The following is a 20,188-nucleotide window of genomic DNA, read 5'->3' on the forward strand; positions in this document are numbered from 1 at the left end:
AATATAATTTATTGGCTTTAAATTCCTTTTTCATTTTCTTTTTTAATTTTCTTTCTATCACTTTTCCCTTCAAATTTTATGAGAATCAAACGTAGTCTTTAAATTTGTAATACTATTCTTCCTTAAGTTTTGTACATCCTTTGAGTTTGTAACATTATTTCTAGTATATAATTTGGGCAAGTTGGTCCAATCTAACTCAAACCCAAACTAATGTTTGGATGAGTTTGAACAAACATTTCAATACTTGGGTGAGCTTAAGTTAAGTTTTCTCAACTCGAACTCAAATTGGGTTGGGTTTGAGTCAGGGTTTGAACAACCCTAGTCTAACTCGAACCTAATTTAATATTTTTATGATATTTATAATGTTCATTTATAACAACATTTATTTATTTTTAGATTTTAAAGCGAAAGTATCAAATTTAAATTATACCATATACTTTTTCATTTTTTGGAAAAATTACTATGAATGAATTTTGAAACATACAACCCATTCAACCTCACCAACTTGAGTCTAACTCGATCAATTTAAGTTTAACCTGATTAACCTGAATTTAACTGCACCAACTCAAATCCAACCTAAATCCAACCCAAGTTTAAAAAAATGAAATTAAGTTGAATTTGAGTTGATTACCTCATGTTAAACGTTAAATTTGGTTGAGTTTGAGTCTATTGTTTCTTAATACAAATTAAGCTCAAGTTGCATCAACTCACCTAAATTGCAACCCTAATCATTCATACTTAGAATTTATAGCAATAACACTTCTTTTCCTACTATTACTTGATAACTTATTGTCACACCTTGGACCAAAATTGTCTACGTGTGTTGCTACATCCTTTAAATTTGTAACAATATTCCTACTTAGAATTTATATTAATGACACTTCTTTTTCGACTATTACTTAGAATTCATAACTCATTGTGATACCTTGAGCCAAAGTTGTCCAACTGTTGCAAGATTACTTGGGAGAAATATAATTGAGAAAATAAAGGCTAATCTTTACAGAAAAAATACCAAATAGAGGGGATAAATTGGGTTTTAAAAAATATTTTCTCAATCACAACAAATTCAAGCAAAAAAAGCACAAATATAAGAAGATAAAGTTAAAAAGGGCAAACTCATATTTTATAGTGGTTCGACACTTCTTTGTCTACATTCACTCTCCTTAAGTTTCTAACCGAGTGAGGATTCTACTATACTTAAAGCTTCAACCAAGCTTCTAATTACCTTTACACTTGGATTTCGACTCCAATGGACTATTACACAATTTCTTCAAGTCTTTACTTACTTGAAAGTTCTAACACTCAAATAACAAGTTCAAATCTCTCAACCTAGCTAAAAAAAAAAATGCTTAAATTCAATTTAAATGCTAGGAAAAATTACAAGGGTGCACTAAGGAATATGCAAATGGAGATTTAATGCACACCACGAAAAGAATGAGAGCTTTTGAGGCAAAAACAAATAGATAAACAAATAAATGTAGGTGTTCACTTGCTCATAAATGAAGTGAAGCTCTCAATTTATAGGTTTTTAGCATCGGGAGCCAAAATGTCAAAAAGCAACCTCGATCAGTCGAGTTGGGCAATACATACGTGGAAGGTAACCATTAGTCTTCGATCGAACCTCGATTGGGAAGACATATTCCTCAACCAATAATGAAAGGCTATGGGAAGAGAGAGAAGATTTTTTGCATTCTCGACCAGACCTCGATCAGGAAAGTGTAACCTGTTGACCGGTACCCTAACCGGTTGACCGGAGTTTCAAAGATGCATGAAAATATATGAAAAACTTAATTGCACTCATGATTTCATCTTACATATGTTTCTTATGATTAAAGGGTTTTCCAATGTCCCAATCATGCATCCATTAGGTCCTTTAATAATTTTCCAAACTAACACCTGAAATTTTTTATAATTCAAATAAATTAGCAACTTAACTATGATTTGCTATCATCAAAACGCAATTAAGAGAACCCTTGGGCTAACACTAACCACTTGAGTTCATAACATATTAGTTTTGTAGATCTGCATAAAGAGTCTATGACACCGACACCTTACTAGCAATGGCTAATTGCTTGAGGGCATGTACTCAAACAAGCTGTAGACCCCTTTTTGGGCTACCCGGGAGCTAGCTGAAGATTTCATTTTTTTTTGGAGTAGGGGCCGATTTCCGAAAGAGCAAGCTGCATGGGACACATGGTCGAGGAGACCACCGCCTTACCATGGTGGTGGTTGGGACGACGACTTATTTGTTGAGCCAAGAACAGTGAAGCTGGTAGCAGATAAGAGAGAGCCGTGGGCTAAAAAAGGAGGGAGGGAGAGGGGGGGGGGGGGGGGGGGGGGACTGGAGAAGGAGAAGAAGAAACTGGAGAGCTTGAAGGAGTATTCGTTTAGCTGGGGAAAGGGGGATTCGCTGGCCAGGCAAGAATTGTGAAAGAACTCTCAGATAAGTTTACTGTGTACCTCTTGTTCATCTTCATTATCATTGATCTTTCATTTTCTTCTCTTGCTACTTGGGGTCCCGCTTGTCTGTCTGGTTATGGATAATAGGAGTCGTGTATAAGTTTTGTTAATTTCTAGCTTGTTCACATGTTCATTGATCGTTTCATTTTCTGTTTGGATATGTTTGCCTTACTAATATCTCATTCTCTTGGATTTCATTTGAGGTTATCACGTACATGGATTGGTATGAATTGATTTAATTTTCTCCCTCATCCCACCTGTTTTGAGCCCATGAACATCACCTGATATGAGATCCTGTACATTCATGTGCTACATGCTCACCTGTTTGTTTTACCCTCAATTTTCACTCTAGTTCATGCCTTAGTGTTTATTCTTTTGATTTTGCCAGGGCGGGGGTGTTTTGGGGCTAATTTTGGGAGTTTTTTTTTTTTTTTGGAGAGGGGGTGGGGGAAGTTAGCTTGAGGGAATAGTTTGGGCTAAAGACAAGAGGAGACAGGTTTTCTGAGGGTATTTTTTTTTTAGCTTGGAGAGGACACTTTGAGCGGGAGGGGTGCTTTCGCTGCGATTTTTCTGGTGGTCGGCCAACTGGGAGAGGAGCCTTAGAGAGTTGAGGATAGAGGAGAGATTTTTCTAGGGAAGGGAACAGAGGAAATGAGTGAGAGGAGGCCCTCTGAAGTTGACCTTCAGTGTACGTAGCATGGGAGATTATGCCGTTTTCGTTTTTGGTTGGAATCTCTATTTTGGACAGCATGGTGAAGCTTGTTGGAGGCTTGCTTCGCTGCAGGCTGAGATGTTTCAGCTACCTATAGCCTGATGTTACCGTGCTAGCTCTGGGGAAGACGAACTAGACCTCATCATTAAGCTTCATGCGCTTGCTTTTTGGGAACAAGAAAAATCCAGAACGTGCTTTGCATATTGATGAACAGATGAGCATTGAACCATTCGATAAGTTGGTGAAGCCTGCAACATTACCATTTGGTAGTGCATTCTTTTATTTGTTTATTCATTAAAGGATGTGCATGTATACCTTTTTTTATTTGTTTATTCATTAAAGGATATGCCTATACACTTTTTTTATTTGTTTATTCATTAAAGAATATGCATGTACACCTTTTTCTATTTGTTTGATTCATTAAAGATATGCTTGTACACGTTGAGCCATTCTAAGGCCATATGGCTTTTGTTTTATTGTTTTCTTATTTTCTTTCTTTAACTTTTGATGCCCAAAAATTTCATTTTCAAAATTTTAATGTTAAAATAATTTTTCAAAACTCCAGTTTTAATTTAATCTCCTCAAAGCTCCAAACTAAATTTAATTTTTAAAACTCCAATAATTTTCAAATTTAATTTCCAGAATTCCGATTTCCTTCAAATTTAATTTTCAAAATTCAAATTCTTCAATTTAATTTCCAAAATTTCATTTCTTTCAAATTTAATTTCCAAAATTCTAAATTCTTTCAAATTTAATTTTCAAAACCCAATTTCTTTTAAATTTAATTTCCAAAATTCCATTTCCTAAATTTAATTTTTAAAACTCCAATCTTTTTTCAAATTTAATTTCCGGAATTCCAATTTCCTTCAAATTTAATTTCCATAATTCAAATCCTTCAATTTAATTTCCAAAAATTCTAATTTCTTTCAAATTTAATTTCCAAAATCAAATTTCTTGTAAATTTAATATCCAAAATTCCAATTCTTAAATTTCATTTTTCAAAACTCTGATTTTCAAGTAATCTTCGAGACTCCAATTTTTCAAATAAATTTCAAAAATCCAATTTTCTCTCGAATAGTTTTAATTCCACTCAGGTTTTCAAATAATTTTATGTTCCTCTTGATTTTAATAAGCAGTGAATGATTTTTTCATAATTCCAAAATAATGGAATTCGTGATATTAATTTATGCAAAATAAAACAGGCTTTGGTGAGAGCTCGACATATGTAATTTTATGATTGATTGATTGATTGATTCGATGGTCATACATTATTGATTTATTCTGCTCACAATTATTCTGTATCTGTGCACTAACCTTGTCTTTATGATAGCGTTAAGCTTGTGACTAAGGTATGTCTCACACTCGATTGTGTCTATCGATTTATTTGTTATCATGCGTGTCTTGTTTTCACACCTTTAATCATTGTTCGGTATCCATGTTCAATCAATCAATTGTCATACTTGCTTCATTTTATTAGTAGAGACCCGACTTTAGGGACTTAGAGGGGTGTTATGGTCTTTACCGTACCTTCCCGATAAGTAACCTGATCCCTGAACCCGATCCGATTTTTCACAGACCACCTTTTCCAAAATAAGGAGTCACATTTAAGGTTTTTCTTTCTTATTTTGTTTACCCTTTAAAAATAAAACAAAAATAAGTGGCGACTCCAAGTCATTTTCTTAATCAATAAAAATCATTTTTAAAATAAAAATTGAGCTCGCCATCAAGTGGAAAACGCATGAGCCGAAATACCGGGTCCACACAAACCTATATCATTTTTTGGGGTAATCATTTTGGACAAGGGATGAGTTCAAACAAAGGTTGAAGATAGGAAGAGAGCACCAAAAGAGAGAACCTATGCCTGATACAAAATGTTTTTAAAAAACAGTTTATGAAAACAACTTTTGAGAAACCTAATACTTGAGTAAATGCTCTCAAGCAACTTAAGAGCATGTACTCAAACTTTTTTAGGGTAATCAAAAGAGGATGAGTTCAAACAGAGGTTGAAGATAGGAAGAGAGCACCAAGCGAGAGAACCTATGCCTGTCGAATAATGTTTTTAAAAAACAGTTTTGAAAACAATTATCACTTGATAGGAAGAGGGTATCAAACCAGAGAACCTACACCACAGAGAACTGGCCTCTTTCAAAAATGCAGTTGCAGGCAAAGAGCATTCCAAAGGTAATATTCAAGCAATAAAGCAATAAATGAGATAATAAAATTGACATAAACTTTCAAAAAAGATACATTTTATTGATCATTTGAACAAAATGTACAACAACACTCTTTTGCACTTGATGCAAAAAGGAAAATCTAGAAGAGGATAAGAGAATTTACAAAGGGAGCATACACTTTATGGGGTGGCCTTTTTAATTTTTTTATTTTTGATAGTTAAATTTTTTATACCCATTAGGACTTGAACCCGGAACTCCCACAAACCCTCCCCATCCTTTTACCAGTTGAGCCAACACTTAAGCATGCCTTCCAAATTTTGAATTAGAAGGCAAGTTGGTCGGACTAGAACCAAAAGGAAAGAGCAAAAAAAATAAAGAAAATGGCTAATTACAAAACCAAAGCTAACACATCTAGGAGAAGCTTAACTCCTAAAATTTTTAGATTCTAGGCTAATAACTAGAGTTTAGAAAATCACTAATCATGTTTTCGAGTCTAGAAAACAGTTTTCTGTTTTTAAGAACAAGAACCTGTTCTTACAAACAGTTTCCAAACGGGCTCTTAGACTCCGTATCTCACCTAACTGACGTCCCCCTAGCTAGAAGTTGCCTGAATCTTTCATCACCTCCCTTGAGATTTCTATTCCTTCACATGTTAATCCCACATCGGGGTTGAGCAGAAATAAAGCTTTTCCATCCTCTTAGCTGCCACATCTCGCCTAACCGATATCCCCCACGTAAGAGCAGCCCGAATCTTGCACCACCTTGCTCTAGGTTTTTCTTTCCTTGACATACCGATGCCAAAATTGGGGTGAGAGGAAAGAATGCCAACCTCTGCTTCATTGTTTGCAGCAAGGAAAAAACTATTCCCTTGCCCCCATGTGGCAGAAACAGGAAATAAAGTTGATGTTTGAAACTGGAAAGTGTCGTCTGCAGCCAAATGACCATTTGGCATAACTGGCCCCGGCGACCCACTTGAAGACCAACCAATACCCCCATTGGAGGGTCCTGTGTAAGTGTCCCTCAGAATGAAACTGCTCCTTAACATTGGACTCAATGCTTCCAGTGGATGAAATGCAGCTAGAGAAACTACTTCTTGATTGTTGTCATCCCAGTCATAGTATGATGAAGATGGTGACTGGTCAAATCCCATCTGTGAATCAGATTGATCTGCAAAGAAATATGTCTTAGATGCTTCCAGAAGAACTAAACGATAGTAGGGAAAATGGGAAAAGGAAAACTGCAAACTTGAGGGATCAATCATTCCAGTAGAATCTACTTGACTGGAAGGACAGTCTATGGCGTAGCTTGCTCATATAATGTGACAGGTGAGAGTTGGAAACAACCCTCAGGACCCTCTTCATGCCACAATTGAAGGACTACGTATCAGAGGAATTAATCATGATGAAGGTCTAATTACATTCAACAGTTAATTTTCATCTGTTTCGTCAATATTGAAGATAGGCCGTCTACAGTGGGCAGAGTATACTGGGCATCTTTGGAGATTTCCTAGCAGTCAAAAAGCTACCTCAGATGTTCAATTCTAAGAGTAAAGGCAAAGGATCACTCAATGATTTTGTTAATTCAATGATATGGGAAATGGGGCAAAACAGCTATGGGTTCCCTAAAAAATGTCCAAGAACAAGTATATTACTATTAACTTCTGAAATTTCACATACCTTGATGTGTGACTGGGAAATTGTGCAGGGGTAGACATGGATCGTTGAATGTTTCAGTTTGTATGGTTGGCAAAGGCCTTGTTGGGAAGGGTTTAATGTCATTCACATTTTTATAGGCATGCCGTTTCAAATCTTCCATCAAAAACTGCCAAAGGAACAGAAAGTTTATCAGTTCCAAATCAAAAGGCAACACTTCTAAGATCAGATTTCAAAAGTAATGATAATAACATGAGTGGAATTCAGTGACTGCAGAAACACTTCAAATGTTAACCAGATAAAGAGGAACTAACATTTTGAAAACAAAGATTTATTAGAAGCCAGGCTAGAAAATGCACCTTTTCCTGCATAGTGAGTTTATCCACAGCCTGATAACTATGGCCATCAAATGTTAACCCAACAATCTTATAGATTGAACTGAGCACGACCCCAGAACTTTCCCCAGCCCTGGAGTACACATACAACTCCTCATCTCCAACACAGGTATTAGCATGTTCTATGATTATCTCCCATATCTTGTTTGAAATCCCATTGCCAAGCAGCTACAGTTTCCACAGTAAGAGATTAGACAACCATTTAAAAGCAAATTGTAGAAATTCAAAAATAGTTTCCAATCCAAGAAAAAGAATTTCTCTTACCTTGCGTAGTGAGGATTGATCAGTTACGTACAACCGCAAGAAGTCCTTCACATTGCGAATCCTACAAGAATCCAATCGCTTGTGGGAGGCGCCACCTTTTGCAATCCTTTCCAAACGCCACACTTCATCATCCAATGATGGGGGGTGGTGTTTCTTATACACTAAATAAAAAAATTACCAGTCAATCCTAGAATCATGGCTATGGCTATCTATAAGCAAAATATACTGAATATAGGCCACATTAAATTCAAACGCCTATAGACAGATATTTCAAGATTCAAGCACACCAAAAGGAATACATCAAAGACATTAGGCATTAAACAGGTAGATGCAGAACAGATAAAGAAAGTGGCATACTAATAATCTACTTATTGTGTTTCACTACAGAGATTTCGTGGTTTGTCAACAGTGACAACAACACTAAAAGAACGTGATTTTTTACAAGATAACCAATGTGCAGCATATGTTTCAAAACATGTAACAGTATTAACCATTAAGTATCCTCAGTTATGACCTAAGTGAGTACCTTAGGGCTTTTTTGGGAACTGTTTTTGGGAATAGTTTTCTGTCCTCCAAAACAAAAAACACAAAAGCCATATTTGGCAATCAAAATTGTTTTCTGTTTTCTATTCTTAAGAACAGAAAACAGAGTATTTTTAGAGAACATCTTTTAATTGTTTTTTTGTTCTTTTCACTTGTTTTCTGAGAGTTGTTTTAAGAAATAATCATAGAAACATGTAGAATGATTAAAAATAAAACACTAGCTATAAAAATTATTTTTAAAACATATTTAAAAATATTAAAAACATGTTAAAAACATTTTAGGTTTCCAAACAAACTATTGTTCTACAAAAATCAAATGACAATTTTCAACAACTATTCTCAAAAACTATTTTCAAAATTGTTTTTGAAAACGGTTACCAAACAAACCCTTAGTTTCTGTATGTGGATTGCAAGTGCCCACCACCTATTTCTTTACTAGATCCATATTATGAGTATGTCATTTGCAAGGTTTTGTTTGAACAACAAACCATAAGCTGATATTCTCAAGCATGATACTTACACAAGCATATTAAAAGCATAAACCTGATTCAGAAAGATGTTCTGATAGTTAAACCAAAGCACTAAAAAAATTCACAGAGATATTTCTCATGCATACCAGTTAAAAAAAAAAAAACAGAATTATAAATCTAGGGAAAATGGCAAGGTTAGAATCTAATCGTCACAAATCTATTGTTAAAAGTCCTAAGGATAGAGTTAAGTTTTAAAAACTCACGCTCCCCACGATGATCTTTCACCACAAAAGCTTCACTTCGTGCTTCTCTAATCCTTACTTCTTTGGAAATGCCTGACACAGCTCTAGCTCCTAACCTGAACTTCCGGCTTCTAATCCAGCTTGAATTGTCAGTAAAAGAGACATCATCAATAGAACCAACCCCACATCTCAGTGTAACAGACAGCTCCCCAGTCACTAATGGCCTTTTGCCTTCCCTTTCACGTACAATATTGGTATTGAACTCACTCTCAGTCCAATCTTCATTATCATCGGTAGTACCAAAATCACCGTTGAGGACAAGAATCTCAATTTTAACTGAAGCTAGAGGACCTGATGTGATTATATCCTTAGAACGAGCATCAAGTATGACTATTTTAACAGATGTACTGCCTTCAGCTTCTACCCTGCTGCCCGTAAAAATTGTAGAGGGCAATTTACTGGCAAAATGCAACTGCCAGTTCCTCACTCCAGATGACTCAATCTGATTACTTGAAGGTCTACAACACAGATAGCATGAAAGTCAATATCAGACTGCAGGTAAGGGGTGTTTGACAGAAGACATTTGCTTATAAAATAGCTATGGTACTATGAAATCAAATGCTTCAAATCAGAACAGTATACCATAAAGAACTCTGATGATATTAAACAAGATCCATTCATTCGGTTGATCCAATAAGCTTATAAAATCAAAATATGACACATCCATAACACATGAGATGCACTGATGCTCCAAAAAAAAAAAAACCCTTTATGACATGCATGTTGCAAGGAAGACAGTACAACAAAGAATTGGCAGATAAAACTAACCCAGGAGATGCGTTCAGAAAGAGCCGACTTGCTCGTTCCACCTCCTCCCTCACCTTCTCAGGAACAATATGTAGAATAATTAGCAAACAGTAATGGAAACAAATATGATTCAATATGAATCGTTTCAGTAATCTATATCCAGTACCAATGAACAGATCAAATCTTTTATTGCTCTAAAGAGGATTTCAAACATGCAACAACATTAATTTCAGCTGATTTTCAGAGGACAGATATGTTAACCTTAAGTTATAGTCTTATTGCACACATGATTAGTTAAGAAATCTACATAATCATACAACTTGAAACTTCCCATTCATTCGTTTTCGTTTTTCTTACTCTGTTTTCTTGATAGGTTGAAATCAACCATTCATTCACATCAATACTAGCCAGTTAAATCAGGTCAATACAGACCAAACAAGGAAAAATCAATAAAAAAAAATGGCCCTTCACAGAGCAAAATTTTGCAACCATCAAAGCAAAAGAATTTTTTTAGGACAGTTCATGAAAATTTGGAAAACTCCAAATCACCCAATGGCAGTTAACAATTCAAAGCTCGGAAAAGGCATGGTAGCCACTCTTACTTAAATTTAGTAATTTGCTTCAGATCCAACCTCAGATATAATAATAAAAACAGAAAATATCATCATGCATGGAAACCAGGGCACAGAAAGTGTCGGTTTTCTGTAAATTTGACACAAATGAATTAAGCTTGGCTAAAGGAAACAACACAAGATGCAATAAGAACAACTTAAAAAGACACTATGGTTTAAATTTATTTTGTCTAGAAATAGAAAGAGGGACTCGTCATACCAGCACTCGGAAAAAAGGTTCCATCCTTAGCGCCATCTCCTCCAGCAAACGTTCACCCATCACATCTCTAACAGCACTGCACAAACATCAAAAAACCCACATTGAAAACCCCATCAAGAACCCTAAAAACTCAAAACTAACTCCAAATTCAACTAGTACTAAACAATCTACCTTGCGAATTTAAACCTCTTCATCTTCTCCCCCTGACCTGCAACTCCAAAATCATCATCACCATCCTGCTCCTGGCCAAAACACCTTTTGAGAGATGCCAAACTCTCCATCAAATTATTCAAGAGAAATCAAAAAGAAAAATTCCTAAACTCTAGTAGCCAAACAATGCTCAACTGCTATACTATATAAAGAACTAGGGAAAATACATGGAAGCTTCAGTTGAACTAGAGATACCGCGTTAATCTAAAAGTCAAGCAAAGATACCCTAAAGTATCCAAACAAGCACCTCAACATCATCGTAGTCGTATACACATACATTTTTATATATTATACATCTGAATTCTTCAAAGCAACGACACTTAGGGTTTATCACTCCATCAACTAATGTGGGCACTTGAAAGTCAATTATGAATTTGCATTTATTCTGAGATTCTGAATTTTCAAAACTACATCCACAGTACATTCCAAACAACAACAAACATGAGTTTTTCCCGTATTTTTTTTCTATGATTAAACAGAAAATCTGCATATTATTCAATATACCTTATTCAATTTTTTTTTTTCAGCATTTTTTCTTTCATTTTCGCGACCAGTATGCGTGGAATATTGTAAAGAGATATGTGACGAATACGCGTACCTGAGTAGACTGGTGGTTATTCCACAGAGAGAAAGGAGAGAGAAACGCGTAGGTGCCGAGAAGGATAGAGGAAGTTGCAGGGAAAAGGTTTGATACGCGTCGGCGGATTTGAATTTGAGTTTGGATTTTCTTTTTGTTGTTTTCTACTGTAGATTGCAAAAGTCGTCGAATTGATGTCAATTTGCTAATAAAAGAAAATGTGATTCGATTTTCCATGGACGACGGTGTGTAGTACATTTAGGTGGGATAGTGAAACAAGAACCTCATGTTTGTTTGGTGGGAAAGTCAGACTGGGGAACTGCCCGAGTTTTCGGGCGTGGTAGTAGTTCTACTGCCACTACATTTCCTTTTTGACTAATTTTCAGTGAAAATCACTTCCTGGAAACTCTCTGTCATTTTCCTAGCACCGACCTATTTTCTTTGTCTTTTTTTTTTTTTCCTCTTTTGGCAAAATGTTTAAACATTTTGAATCTTTCTGAGGGCTTTCATATATATGCCAGTGTCCAAAATACCTTTAACAACATCTATAAGATATATGCTAGTCCTTTTTAAGATTGCTAAAACTTATTAAACTAAAATGTGATCGTGTCTATAACAAGAAAGTATACTTCCTTATGATTAATATCAAGGTAGTGTTTGTTTTTTAGTTGAATAAAAAAAATCAAAATATTTGACTTTTTTTATTTAACTAAAAATACCTTATTAATATTAATCAACATAACTAAAATGAACTTATTATCAATAAGTTTAGTTTAATTATATTGGTTGATATCAATGAATTACTTTTATAGGGTATTTGGTATGTAGAATAGGGAATGAAAATGAATATTTTGTTCCCATTCCTATTTCTTAGTGGATATAAATGAATTTGATGATTCCATTTCTAACATTTGGATGAACTTAGGAATGCAATATTAGAATGATTATTTGTTTTCATTCCAATGTTTTATAATAATAGAAATGGAACTGAAAAATAAATAAATTTACAATAATATCATTCCATATAATTTAAAATGATTTTTTTTATTTAAAAATAAATAAAATTTGAGAGTTTTTTTGTTATTAAATAATAAGACTTATATATATATATACTCAATAAATAGAAAATTAACCATAAAAAGTCATATAACCCATTAATATTCAATTATTATTTTTATTAAAAATTTGAATAATTTATCATGCTTAAGTAGTTATAAAACTATATTTTACAAATATATATATATTTATTATAATATTTTGTTAGCCCAAGGGTTCTCCTAATCGGGTTTTGATGATAACAAACCATTGTTAAGTAACTAATTGGTTTAATGTTTAAGAATCTCAGGTATAAACTCGAAAATTCATCAAAGGACCAAATGGATACAAGATCGAGACGCTTGGAAAACTTGAGATCATAGGAAACTAATATAAGATGAATGCATGAGTGCACTTAGGATTTTATATGTTTTCATGCATCTTAGAAAACTCGGTTTATTCTTTAAAACGTCGACTTCATTAAAACTCGAGTTTTTAATTAATTTACCTTAGGCAAAATGTTTCAAAATTGGCTTAATAATTTACCTAAAGACCTTGCCTAAGTGTTAGAAAAGAAAGGAATCAAAAAATAGGTTTTTCGGGGCCAAAAAGGCTCAACCGGTTGAGGTCATCTGGTCGAGGACCGGTTGAGGTCGTCCGGTCGAGGATCGGTCGAGGAAGGTTAAAAACCTTATCTCTCTCCCAGTAGCTTTCTCTTCCCGGTCGAGGTGATTCCTTTACCGATCGAGGTCCGGTTGAGGCAACGGTAACCTGTCATGCATTAAATGCTCCAATGGCTAGTGAACCGGTCGACCCCTAGCTCCACCGGACGAGGTTGCCTTTTGCTGATTTTGACTCCCGAGCTTAGAAACCTATAAATTGAGAGCTCCACTTCATTTATTGAAAAGATAACAATTGCATTCAAAGCCTACCTACATGTTCTTGATCAAAAAGCTCTCATTTCTTTCATAATGCATTAAATCACCACTTGCATATCCTTTAGTGCACTCTTGTTGTCATCCTAGCTTTGCCTTGTATTTGAACCATCTTTAAGCTAGGTTGAGTGAGTATATTTTGTAACAATCTGAGTGTTAAAGCCTTCAATAGGGTTGAATCTTGAAGAGGTTGTGTAAGAGCCCATTGGAGCCGGAATCCAAGTGTAAGAAGATTGGAAGCTTGGTTGAAGCTTCAAGTTAGTGGAACCCTCACTCGATTAGGAGGTTGAGGAGAGTGGACGTAGGCAAGGAAGTGTCGAACCACTATAAACCCGAGTTTGAATTCTCTCAACTCTATCTCCTTACTTTGCTTATATTTTGTTTAATTTTGTTGTGATTTAAAAGATTTTAAAAACCCAATTCACCCTCCCCTTTTGGGTGTTTTTCTTAACTAAGCATAGCCTTTGTTTTCTCATATTTAAATTCTCAAAGCTAGCAAATGTTTTTCCTATTTCCAAAAGAGGAAACAAAATAATTCAAATTTCATGGATCCAACAATCAAAATGAACATCCAAAAACGTATATATTAGAAATTGAATTTTTTTTTTCTAAATTTCGTGGAAGGTTTAATTGATTCAGTTTAGGAGAATTACTTGTTGCATAGAAGTGGATGATGAATGAGTCTCTAACTTTGCAAATAAAATAAGCATCAAGCTTGAAGAATGAGATAAGAGGGTAAAATAGTAAATTTAGGTTATTTTATATTATCAAATGGGTTTAATGAATTAAAATACCACTTACTTTTGATGAATTCAAATCCGACTTATAAGTTGGATTTGATTTCTGTGTGAATAATTTTTTATTTTATTTATACTTTCTTAACATTTATCCAAACATAGGAATAAGGGATAAAATGAATGAGATGTTTATTCCCACTCCCTATTCTCGTGTACCAAACGCCCCCTTAGCTTAATGGAAAAAGTCAAATATTTTGATTCTTTTTATTTAGCCAAAAAAAATAAACACCACTAAAGTCTTTATAAGAAATATTGCATTACTGATCGTCTTTTGTATTTTATAATCTCATTTTTTTAATCGTGTTTCAATACATACACTCATTTATATTAAATATGCGAAGTGCCCGTTTAGTAGTGATTTTAGAAAGTGTTTTTAATATTTATAATATTTTAAATTTTTTATCATTCTAAGTATTAGAAATGGTAGAAAACATTTTTATAATTACTCTCAAACGCGCTCAATGAGCCAGTTTGATAGTGATTTTATGAAGCGCTTTTAATATTTCTAATGCTTGAAAAATTTTATCATTTAAATGTTAAAAATGCTAGAAACACTTACTATAATCACTCTCAAACACACTCTAAATGTCTTATAGTGTTTAAACCATAAGTACAAATACTTCTCATTTTTATTAACGAATTTAGTGCTACTTTTTAGTAATTTTTTTTATAACATTAATATTGAATTATGACTTTAATTTTAACTTCAACCACCACTGAAATCCAACAACAAAAAATTATTAATGGGAGCATGAAAATAAACAAAATTAGAAAACAATAACAAATTATTCAAAAGGACAAAATGATATAAATAAAATTGTTTTATTTACTCACAATAGCTAAATAAGGGAAGCAACTTGAAATATATAGCATTGTTCAAACAATAAAACAAATAAAATGTAAATTTGGCCACAAATGAGTCAAAGGATGATTTATGACTCAAATTATTTTTCTTATTTAAAAAAATAGAAATATTATGAAAAAATACAAATAAATGTAATAATTAAAAAAACACTTTCTAATCATGGACAAATGATTAATTTGTCTTGCAATATATTTTATGAATTTACATTTTTTATTTAATATTTAAATAATATAATTTTCCCAATATTCAAAATTTTTGAACATGGATTATATCATTGCCCTTAATCAAAATAATAATGATAATTATTTTTATTTTCCTTTTTATCATAATAGCTTGTCATCATAAGTGATATAAATCACAACATGTCACAAACACTTCCTAATGATTTGGTCTTTTTTTTTTAAAATAAACTCACAAGCATTGAAAAAAATTATGTCACGTTTATTAAAATAACTAGTTTGAAATTCTATGAATTTTTTTTTCTAAATTTTTTTATCATTCAATTAAAATATTTATTTATAATATAAAAAATATATTAATTTCTAAAAAAAAATATTGTTCTTTTATTAATATTAATTATGGACATTTTTCAAATTTGAAAGGGATTTTAGTGATTTTTCTTATGAAGTTTCAAAGTGATTAGTGGGGAGGCATGTTTCATGGAATATACCTACAAAATAAAATAAATAAATAAATAAATAAAAATATAAAAATGATTAGAAACCCGGAATTTGTTCACAATTTCTAACTTCTTCTACAACCTCACTTCCAAGTTCCAACAACCTGCGTGTTAAATTGCTAATCAACTTCCAGCTGACGTCACGCAACGGACAATATGTATAGGTAGTCTCAATGTTTCTGCAACAGGGGCTTGAGGAAGAAGACGACAATGGCGACGGTTCCTATTCCCACAGTTTCTGCAAACCCCACCAACCTATTCGCCTCAATTGACATGGGCACCAATTCCTTCAAGCTCCTCACCGTCCAATTCAACCCCTCCACCGGAAAATTCCTCCACCTCCATCGCCTCAAAGAGCCCGTCGTCCTCGGCCGCCAAGCCGCGTCCGCCGCAGCTGCCGTCGACTCCCAGCTTCGGGCAATCGAAGCCCTCAAAGAATTTCGGAATTTCCTGCAGAACCACGAGATCCACCGCCACAGGACCGTCGCCACCGCCGCCGTTCGCGAAGCCGGCAACCAGGCGGAGTTTCTCCGACGAGTCCGGGACGAGGTAGGGTTCGAAGTGGAAGTCCTGTCTGGTGAGGAAGAAGCTCGGTTAATTTACCTTGGTGCTCTCCAGTTCCTCCCTATTTATGAAAAAACCGCTCTGGTTATCGACATAGGAGGTGGGTCGACCGAGTTTCTCCTTGGCCAAAAGGGGAAAGTAATTTTTGGTACGTCTGTGAAGCTAGGGCACGTTAATTTAACCCAAAAATTTGTGAATCACAATGAAATTCTTCAAATGAGAAGTCACATTAGATCAATTCTTCGGCAATGTGGAATTGTTGAGAAGATTAAACACCATGGTTTTGAGATTACTGTTGGCTCATCAGGCACAGTTCAATCTATTGAAAAAGCCATTTTTTCCGGGTTTTCGCACAATTTAGTGAGCAATGATGGTGCATTGTGTGGGGATTTAGGGAGGGATTGGAGGTTTAGCAGGGAGGAATTGAGAATTTTGGTGGAGAGGTTGTGTGGAGGAGGGGGAGAGGCCATAGAGAGGGCTAGGAGAGACCGGTTTTTCAAGAGGCGATCGGAGTTTATTGTGGCGGGTGCAGTGTTGTTGGATGAAATATTTGCGATGCTAGACATTCAGGAGATGGAGGTTTCAGGGTATGCATTGGGGGAGGGTGTGGTTGCAGAAATGTTATTGCAGGTTTGTGATAACTATGATTTCAATGCTAATGCAAGATGGGGATCAGTCGTACGCCTAGCAACTAGGTTTCTCGGTAAGAAGAAGATGGGGACTGCTTCTCAATGCGCAAACATTATGAAGGTATTACAAGATCTTCACCTCCAAATCAATAGTTTCGGTTTTGGGACTAATTTCTAGGTCTAGCATGTACACTACATCATTTTGATTCATGCGAAATCCTTTTACATAACTCATTAGTGTGTTGTGTGTTAATCTTAGAGGAGAACCTTAATCAGGAAACCAGCATCAACTTTTGGATAGTTTTGATAGAAGTGCTAACCCTATTTGTGTTTCATTTAGCTAATCTCCGAATCCTAGTTAATTCAAGTCTACATGTTAGCAGCTTCATTAGGGTCGAGTTAATTTAAGCCTACAAGTTTGTAGCTTCATTTGTGTGTACACAAAAGTTTTGTATATGATGGAGATGGATTGTCTTTGTGTTATTGGTTAAAGCATATGATTGGAAAAGCCTACCTTGCAGCATATGATGATTTTTGAATTTTTCTAACTAGGTTGCTTTGGAAGATATTACAAGATCTTCATCTTCAACCCAATAGTTTTGGTTTTCAGGCTAATTTCTAGGTCTAACATGTTAACTATTTCATTTTGATTCATATGACGTCTTTCTATGTAGTGTATTGTTGTGTTGTGTGTTGATCTTTGAGTAGAACTTTAATCAAGAAACCCACATCAACTTTTGGATACTTTTGATAGAAGTGGTAAACCCATTTGTGTTTCAATTGGGTAATTTAATTTAAGCCTAGAAGTTAGCAGCTTCATTAGGGTTCACGTGATATTTTTGTATATGATGGGGATGGATAGTCTTTGTGCTCTCGGTTAAAGCATATTGTATAAAAAGACTACCTTGCAGCATATGATGATTTTTTAATTTTTCTGACCAGATAACTTCTGCAGGTGATTTTTGAAGGTTTAAGAAAACGTGATACGCTTGCTGAAACTGAAAATCGAGTTAAACTTCCTGTCTCCTTGAATGACAAGGATCTCGAATACCTTGAAGCTGCCTGTATGCTTCACAATATCGGGCTCATTACTGGTGAAAAGGGTTACCATAAGCAGTCTTGTAATATCATCATGGTATGTACCCTGCCTTTTTCTCCTCTATTGAACTTTCTGTCCTTTCCTTGAATGCTTTTACAACATGCATAGGCACTATAGGATAATGACATGTTTGAAAATTATTAAGCCCAAATGTGCTTCCTAAGTCAAAACGAGAAAACGTTGTGAAAGATGCAATCTGGTGATAATAGTGAAACAGACAATAACATAGCAAGTTATTGAATTATTAGCAATATTGTCATTTGCATAGGTCAAAAGTCGGGTATAGCTCGAGATGCTTTTAAAAATTCCAAGCATTTTGTTATGTGATCTACAGTGCTTGATGAATATGACTTAAGAATCTAATGAGCTCGGTGTTATTGCTACAGAATGGTGATCATCTTTATGGTTACAGTACTGAGGAAGTCAAGGTACTCCATCTACCTGTCCATCATGCTTTGTCCTTAATGCTCCTATACTCTTGTTGTGCTCTCAAGGCTGATGACCTTTATAAAATCTGCAGTTAATAGCATTACTTGCAAGACATCACAGAAAGAAATTCCCGAAACCCAATCATGGTTCTCTTAAGGGATTCTCAAAAGAGGTGATGGCATGTGTAATTCTCTAAATGATAGTCTGCTTACTAAGCAGTATTAACCCCAAAAAAAGTTGTGTTTATTAATAGTTTTTCACTCACAAACATTCAGGTAAAGGAGAAATTCGAAATGCTTTGTGCAATTATACGCGTTTCCATTGCAGTACAGAAGCATCGGGGCTTGAACATTCAAGGGATGGAATTTTCGCGTTCCAGTGAAGGATTCAAATTGGTATGTTCCTATTTGGCTTTAAATACTGCCTGATGATATCCTTTTTCTTCCTTCCAAGTAAAAAGTACCAAAGAATGTTTAATCATATAGCACAGGGTTTTAGCTCACCAAATTACAGCAGAATAACTCAAATTGCTGTTCTCTTCCTTGGGTATGGCAACCAAAGAGAAAACTTGAGGTTCCGTTTGGTTTGATCAACTTGCCTGAATTGTTTTCCCCTGCCATAAGCCCAGTACCGTCGAGCTGCTCCTGTTGAGTTTCTTCATTTAATTAACCCGAATCTTGTTTACAGATTGTAAGCGAAACAAAGGATCAGTCTCTACTGCCTGGCATTGTACAACCATTAGCTGAGGGCGACGAAGCAGAACTAAGAAAAGAGTTGGGACATTTTGAAATGGTAATTCCTTCAAATATCAACTTCATTTACTCATATTTTCCCTCAAATTTTCCGATGAACCAAACATGGGGATCATATTTTCACCACCAACTTCTCATTTATCCTCAGGTATTCCAAGAAAAGTTGTCGATAGCAGTTCCTTCAAGTTCTTCAGAATCCTCAGAACGATCCAGACACTTACAATGGATGCATTGAATATTTTTTTCAATGTTACGGACGAAAAATAGAATCAACCAACCAACTTTAACCCACTAATTCTTTTCTTTCGTTTCGAATTAGTCAATAGCATTGATAATGTTCTTGAGCTAACGTGTTTGTATTAAAGCTTCCATTGGTACAACAAACTGGTCTCAAAGCTTCCGCATGTATAATAAACTGATTTAAGAGCTCGGGTTGAAGATTTCTGGAAGAGCAAATGATTACAAAGACAAATGGAATTTCAATGGAAATCACTGATGTAACAAATTGGTATCAGAGCTTTCCATATACATGACCATAACCTGTATTTTGCCAATATTTTAGTCCATTTAATGCTATTGATGGTATTCTTTGTAGTTCAATCCTTGTAAAAATCTTTGGAATCTTGCAAAATTTTTATCAAGGAGAATATGATTAGGAAACTTTTTGTATATTAGCTTGACTTTCTATATTTTTTATAAATTAAATTGAATCCCTTCCAAACAAAACCTACAAGAGACAAGTCAAACAGAAGAAGTTAATAGGGGAGGAACCCAAAACGGCTTGAAAGCAACAATATATTTGTCATGTTGCAACAAATCTATTGTACACGTGTCACTCATCTAAACCCATCATCATCTCCATACTGTCTTGACACGTGGCAAAATTTTTCCAAACCCCAGAATCTGTGAAACGAAGCCGTGTCATTTCTTCAGCAAGTTCGGCGTAACTCATCCTCTCTCTCCCTCCAGTCACATCGATCGCTTTTAGAAGATGAAAGTAATTTTTCCGTTATTTTATATATAAATATTAAGTAATAAGAAAAAAAAAATCACTAATTGATAATTTT

At 34.7% G+C, this 20,188-nt stretch overlaps 2 protein-coding genes across 4 annotated transcripts; one reads left to right on the forward strand and one right to left on the reverse strand.

The window, feature by feature from the left end:
* Positions 1 to 5,408: 5,408 nt before the first annotated feature.
* LOC117930811 (calmodulin-binding protein 60 B-like) lies at positions 5,409 to 11,518 on the reverse strand. 3 transcript variants are annotated; one of them, XM_034851552.1, is made up of 9 exons: positions 11,359 to 11,518; positions 10,722 to 10,805; positions 10,551 to 10,626; positions 9,741 to 9,793; positions 8,934 to 9,430; positions 7,658 to 7,818; positions 7,358 to 7,561; positions 7,023 to 7,167; positions 5,409 to 6,513 (listed from the first exon to the last, which is right to left on the reverse strand). In XM_034851552.1, exons 2-9 carry the CDS (start codon positions 10,742 to 10,744, stop codon positions 5,999 to 6,001), a joined length of 1,674 nt encoding a protein of 557 aa, XP_034707443.1. In that variant the 5' UTR covers positions 10,745 to 10,805; positions 11,359 to 11,518; the 3' UTR covers positions 5,409 to 5,998. The 3 variants fall into 3 exon arrangements, with proteins under 3 accessions (XP_034707443.1, XP_034707442.1, XP_034707444.1); XM_034851551.1 differs by lacking the exon at positions 11,359 to 11,518 and having other exon boundaries at positions 10,722 to 11,202; XM_034851553.1 differs by lacking the exons at positions 5,409 to 6,513; positions 11,359 to 11,518 and adding an exon at positions 6,520 to 6,852 and having other exon boundaries at positions 10,722 to 11,207.
* Positions 11,519 to 15,726: 4,208 nt separating this feature from the next.
* Positions 15,727 to 19,721, forward strand: LOC117931422 (exopolyphosphatase). Its single transcript, XM_034852418.1, has 7 exons — positions 15,727 to 16,962; positions 17,797 to 17,976; positions 18,327 to 18,368; positions 18,461 to 18,541; positions 18,645 to 18,764; positions 19,057 to 19,161; positions 19,270 to 19,721. The coding sequence occupies exons 1-7, from the start codon at positions 15,859 to 15,861 to the stop codon at positions 19,354 to 19,356; spliced, it is 1,719 nt and encodes a 572-aa protein (XP_034708309.1). The 5' UTR covers positions 15,727 to 15,858; the 3' UTR covers positions 19,357 to 19,721.
* Positions 19,722 to 20,188: the final 467 nt, after the last annotated feature.

The sequence above is a fragment of the Vitis riparia genome, chromosome 14 (genome assembly GCF_004353265.1).
Source record: "Vitis riparia cultivar Riparia Gloire de Montpellier isolate 1030 chromosome 14, EGFV_Vit.rip_1.0, whole genome shotgun sequence".
Lineage (NCBI taxonomy): Eukaryota > Viridiplantae > Streptophyta > Magnoliopsida > Vitales > Vitaceae > Vitis > Vitis riparia.

Bases quoted from the DNA above. Each gene is read 5' to 3' on its own strand.
- LOC117930811 (XM_034851551.1), bottom strand. From the start codon at position 10,831: ATGGAGAGTTTGGCATCTCTCAAAAGGTGTTTTGGCCAGGAGCAGGAT. The intron at 10,627-10,721 runs GTAGATTGTTTA...ATGTTTGTGCAG, and splicing joins AAGAGGTTTAAATTCGCAAG to TGCTGTTAGAGATGTGATGG. The intron at 6,514-7,022 runs GTATGTGAAATT...ATTTCTTTGCAG, and splicing joins TTTCCCAGTCACACATCAAG to ATCAATCTGATTCACAGATG.
- LOC117931422 (XM_034852418.1), top strand. From the start codon at position 15,859: ATGGCGACGGTTCCTATTCCCACAGTTTCTGCAAACCCCACCAACCTA. The intron at 18,369-18,460 runs GTACTCCATCTA...TAAAATCTGCAG, and splicing joins ACAGTACTGAGGAAGTCAAG to TTAATAGCATTACTTGCAAG. The intron at 18,542-18,644 runs GTGATGGCATGT...ACAAACATTCAG, and splicing joins TTAAGGGATTCTCAAAAGAG to GTAAAGGAGAAATTCGAAAT.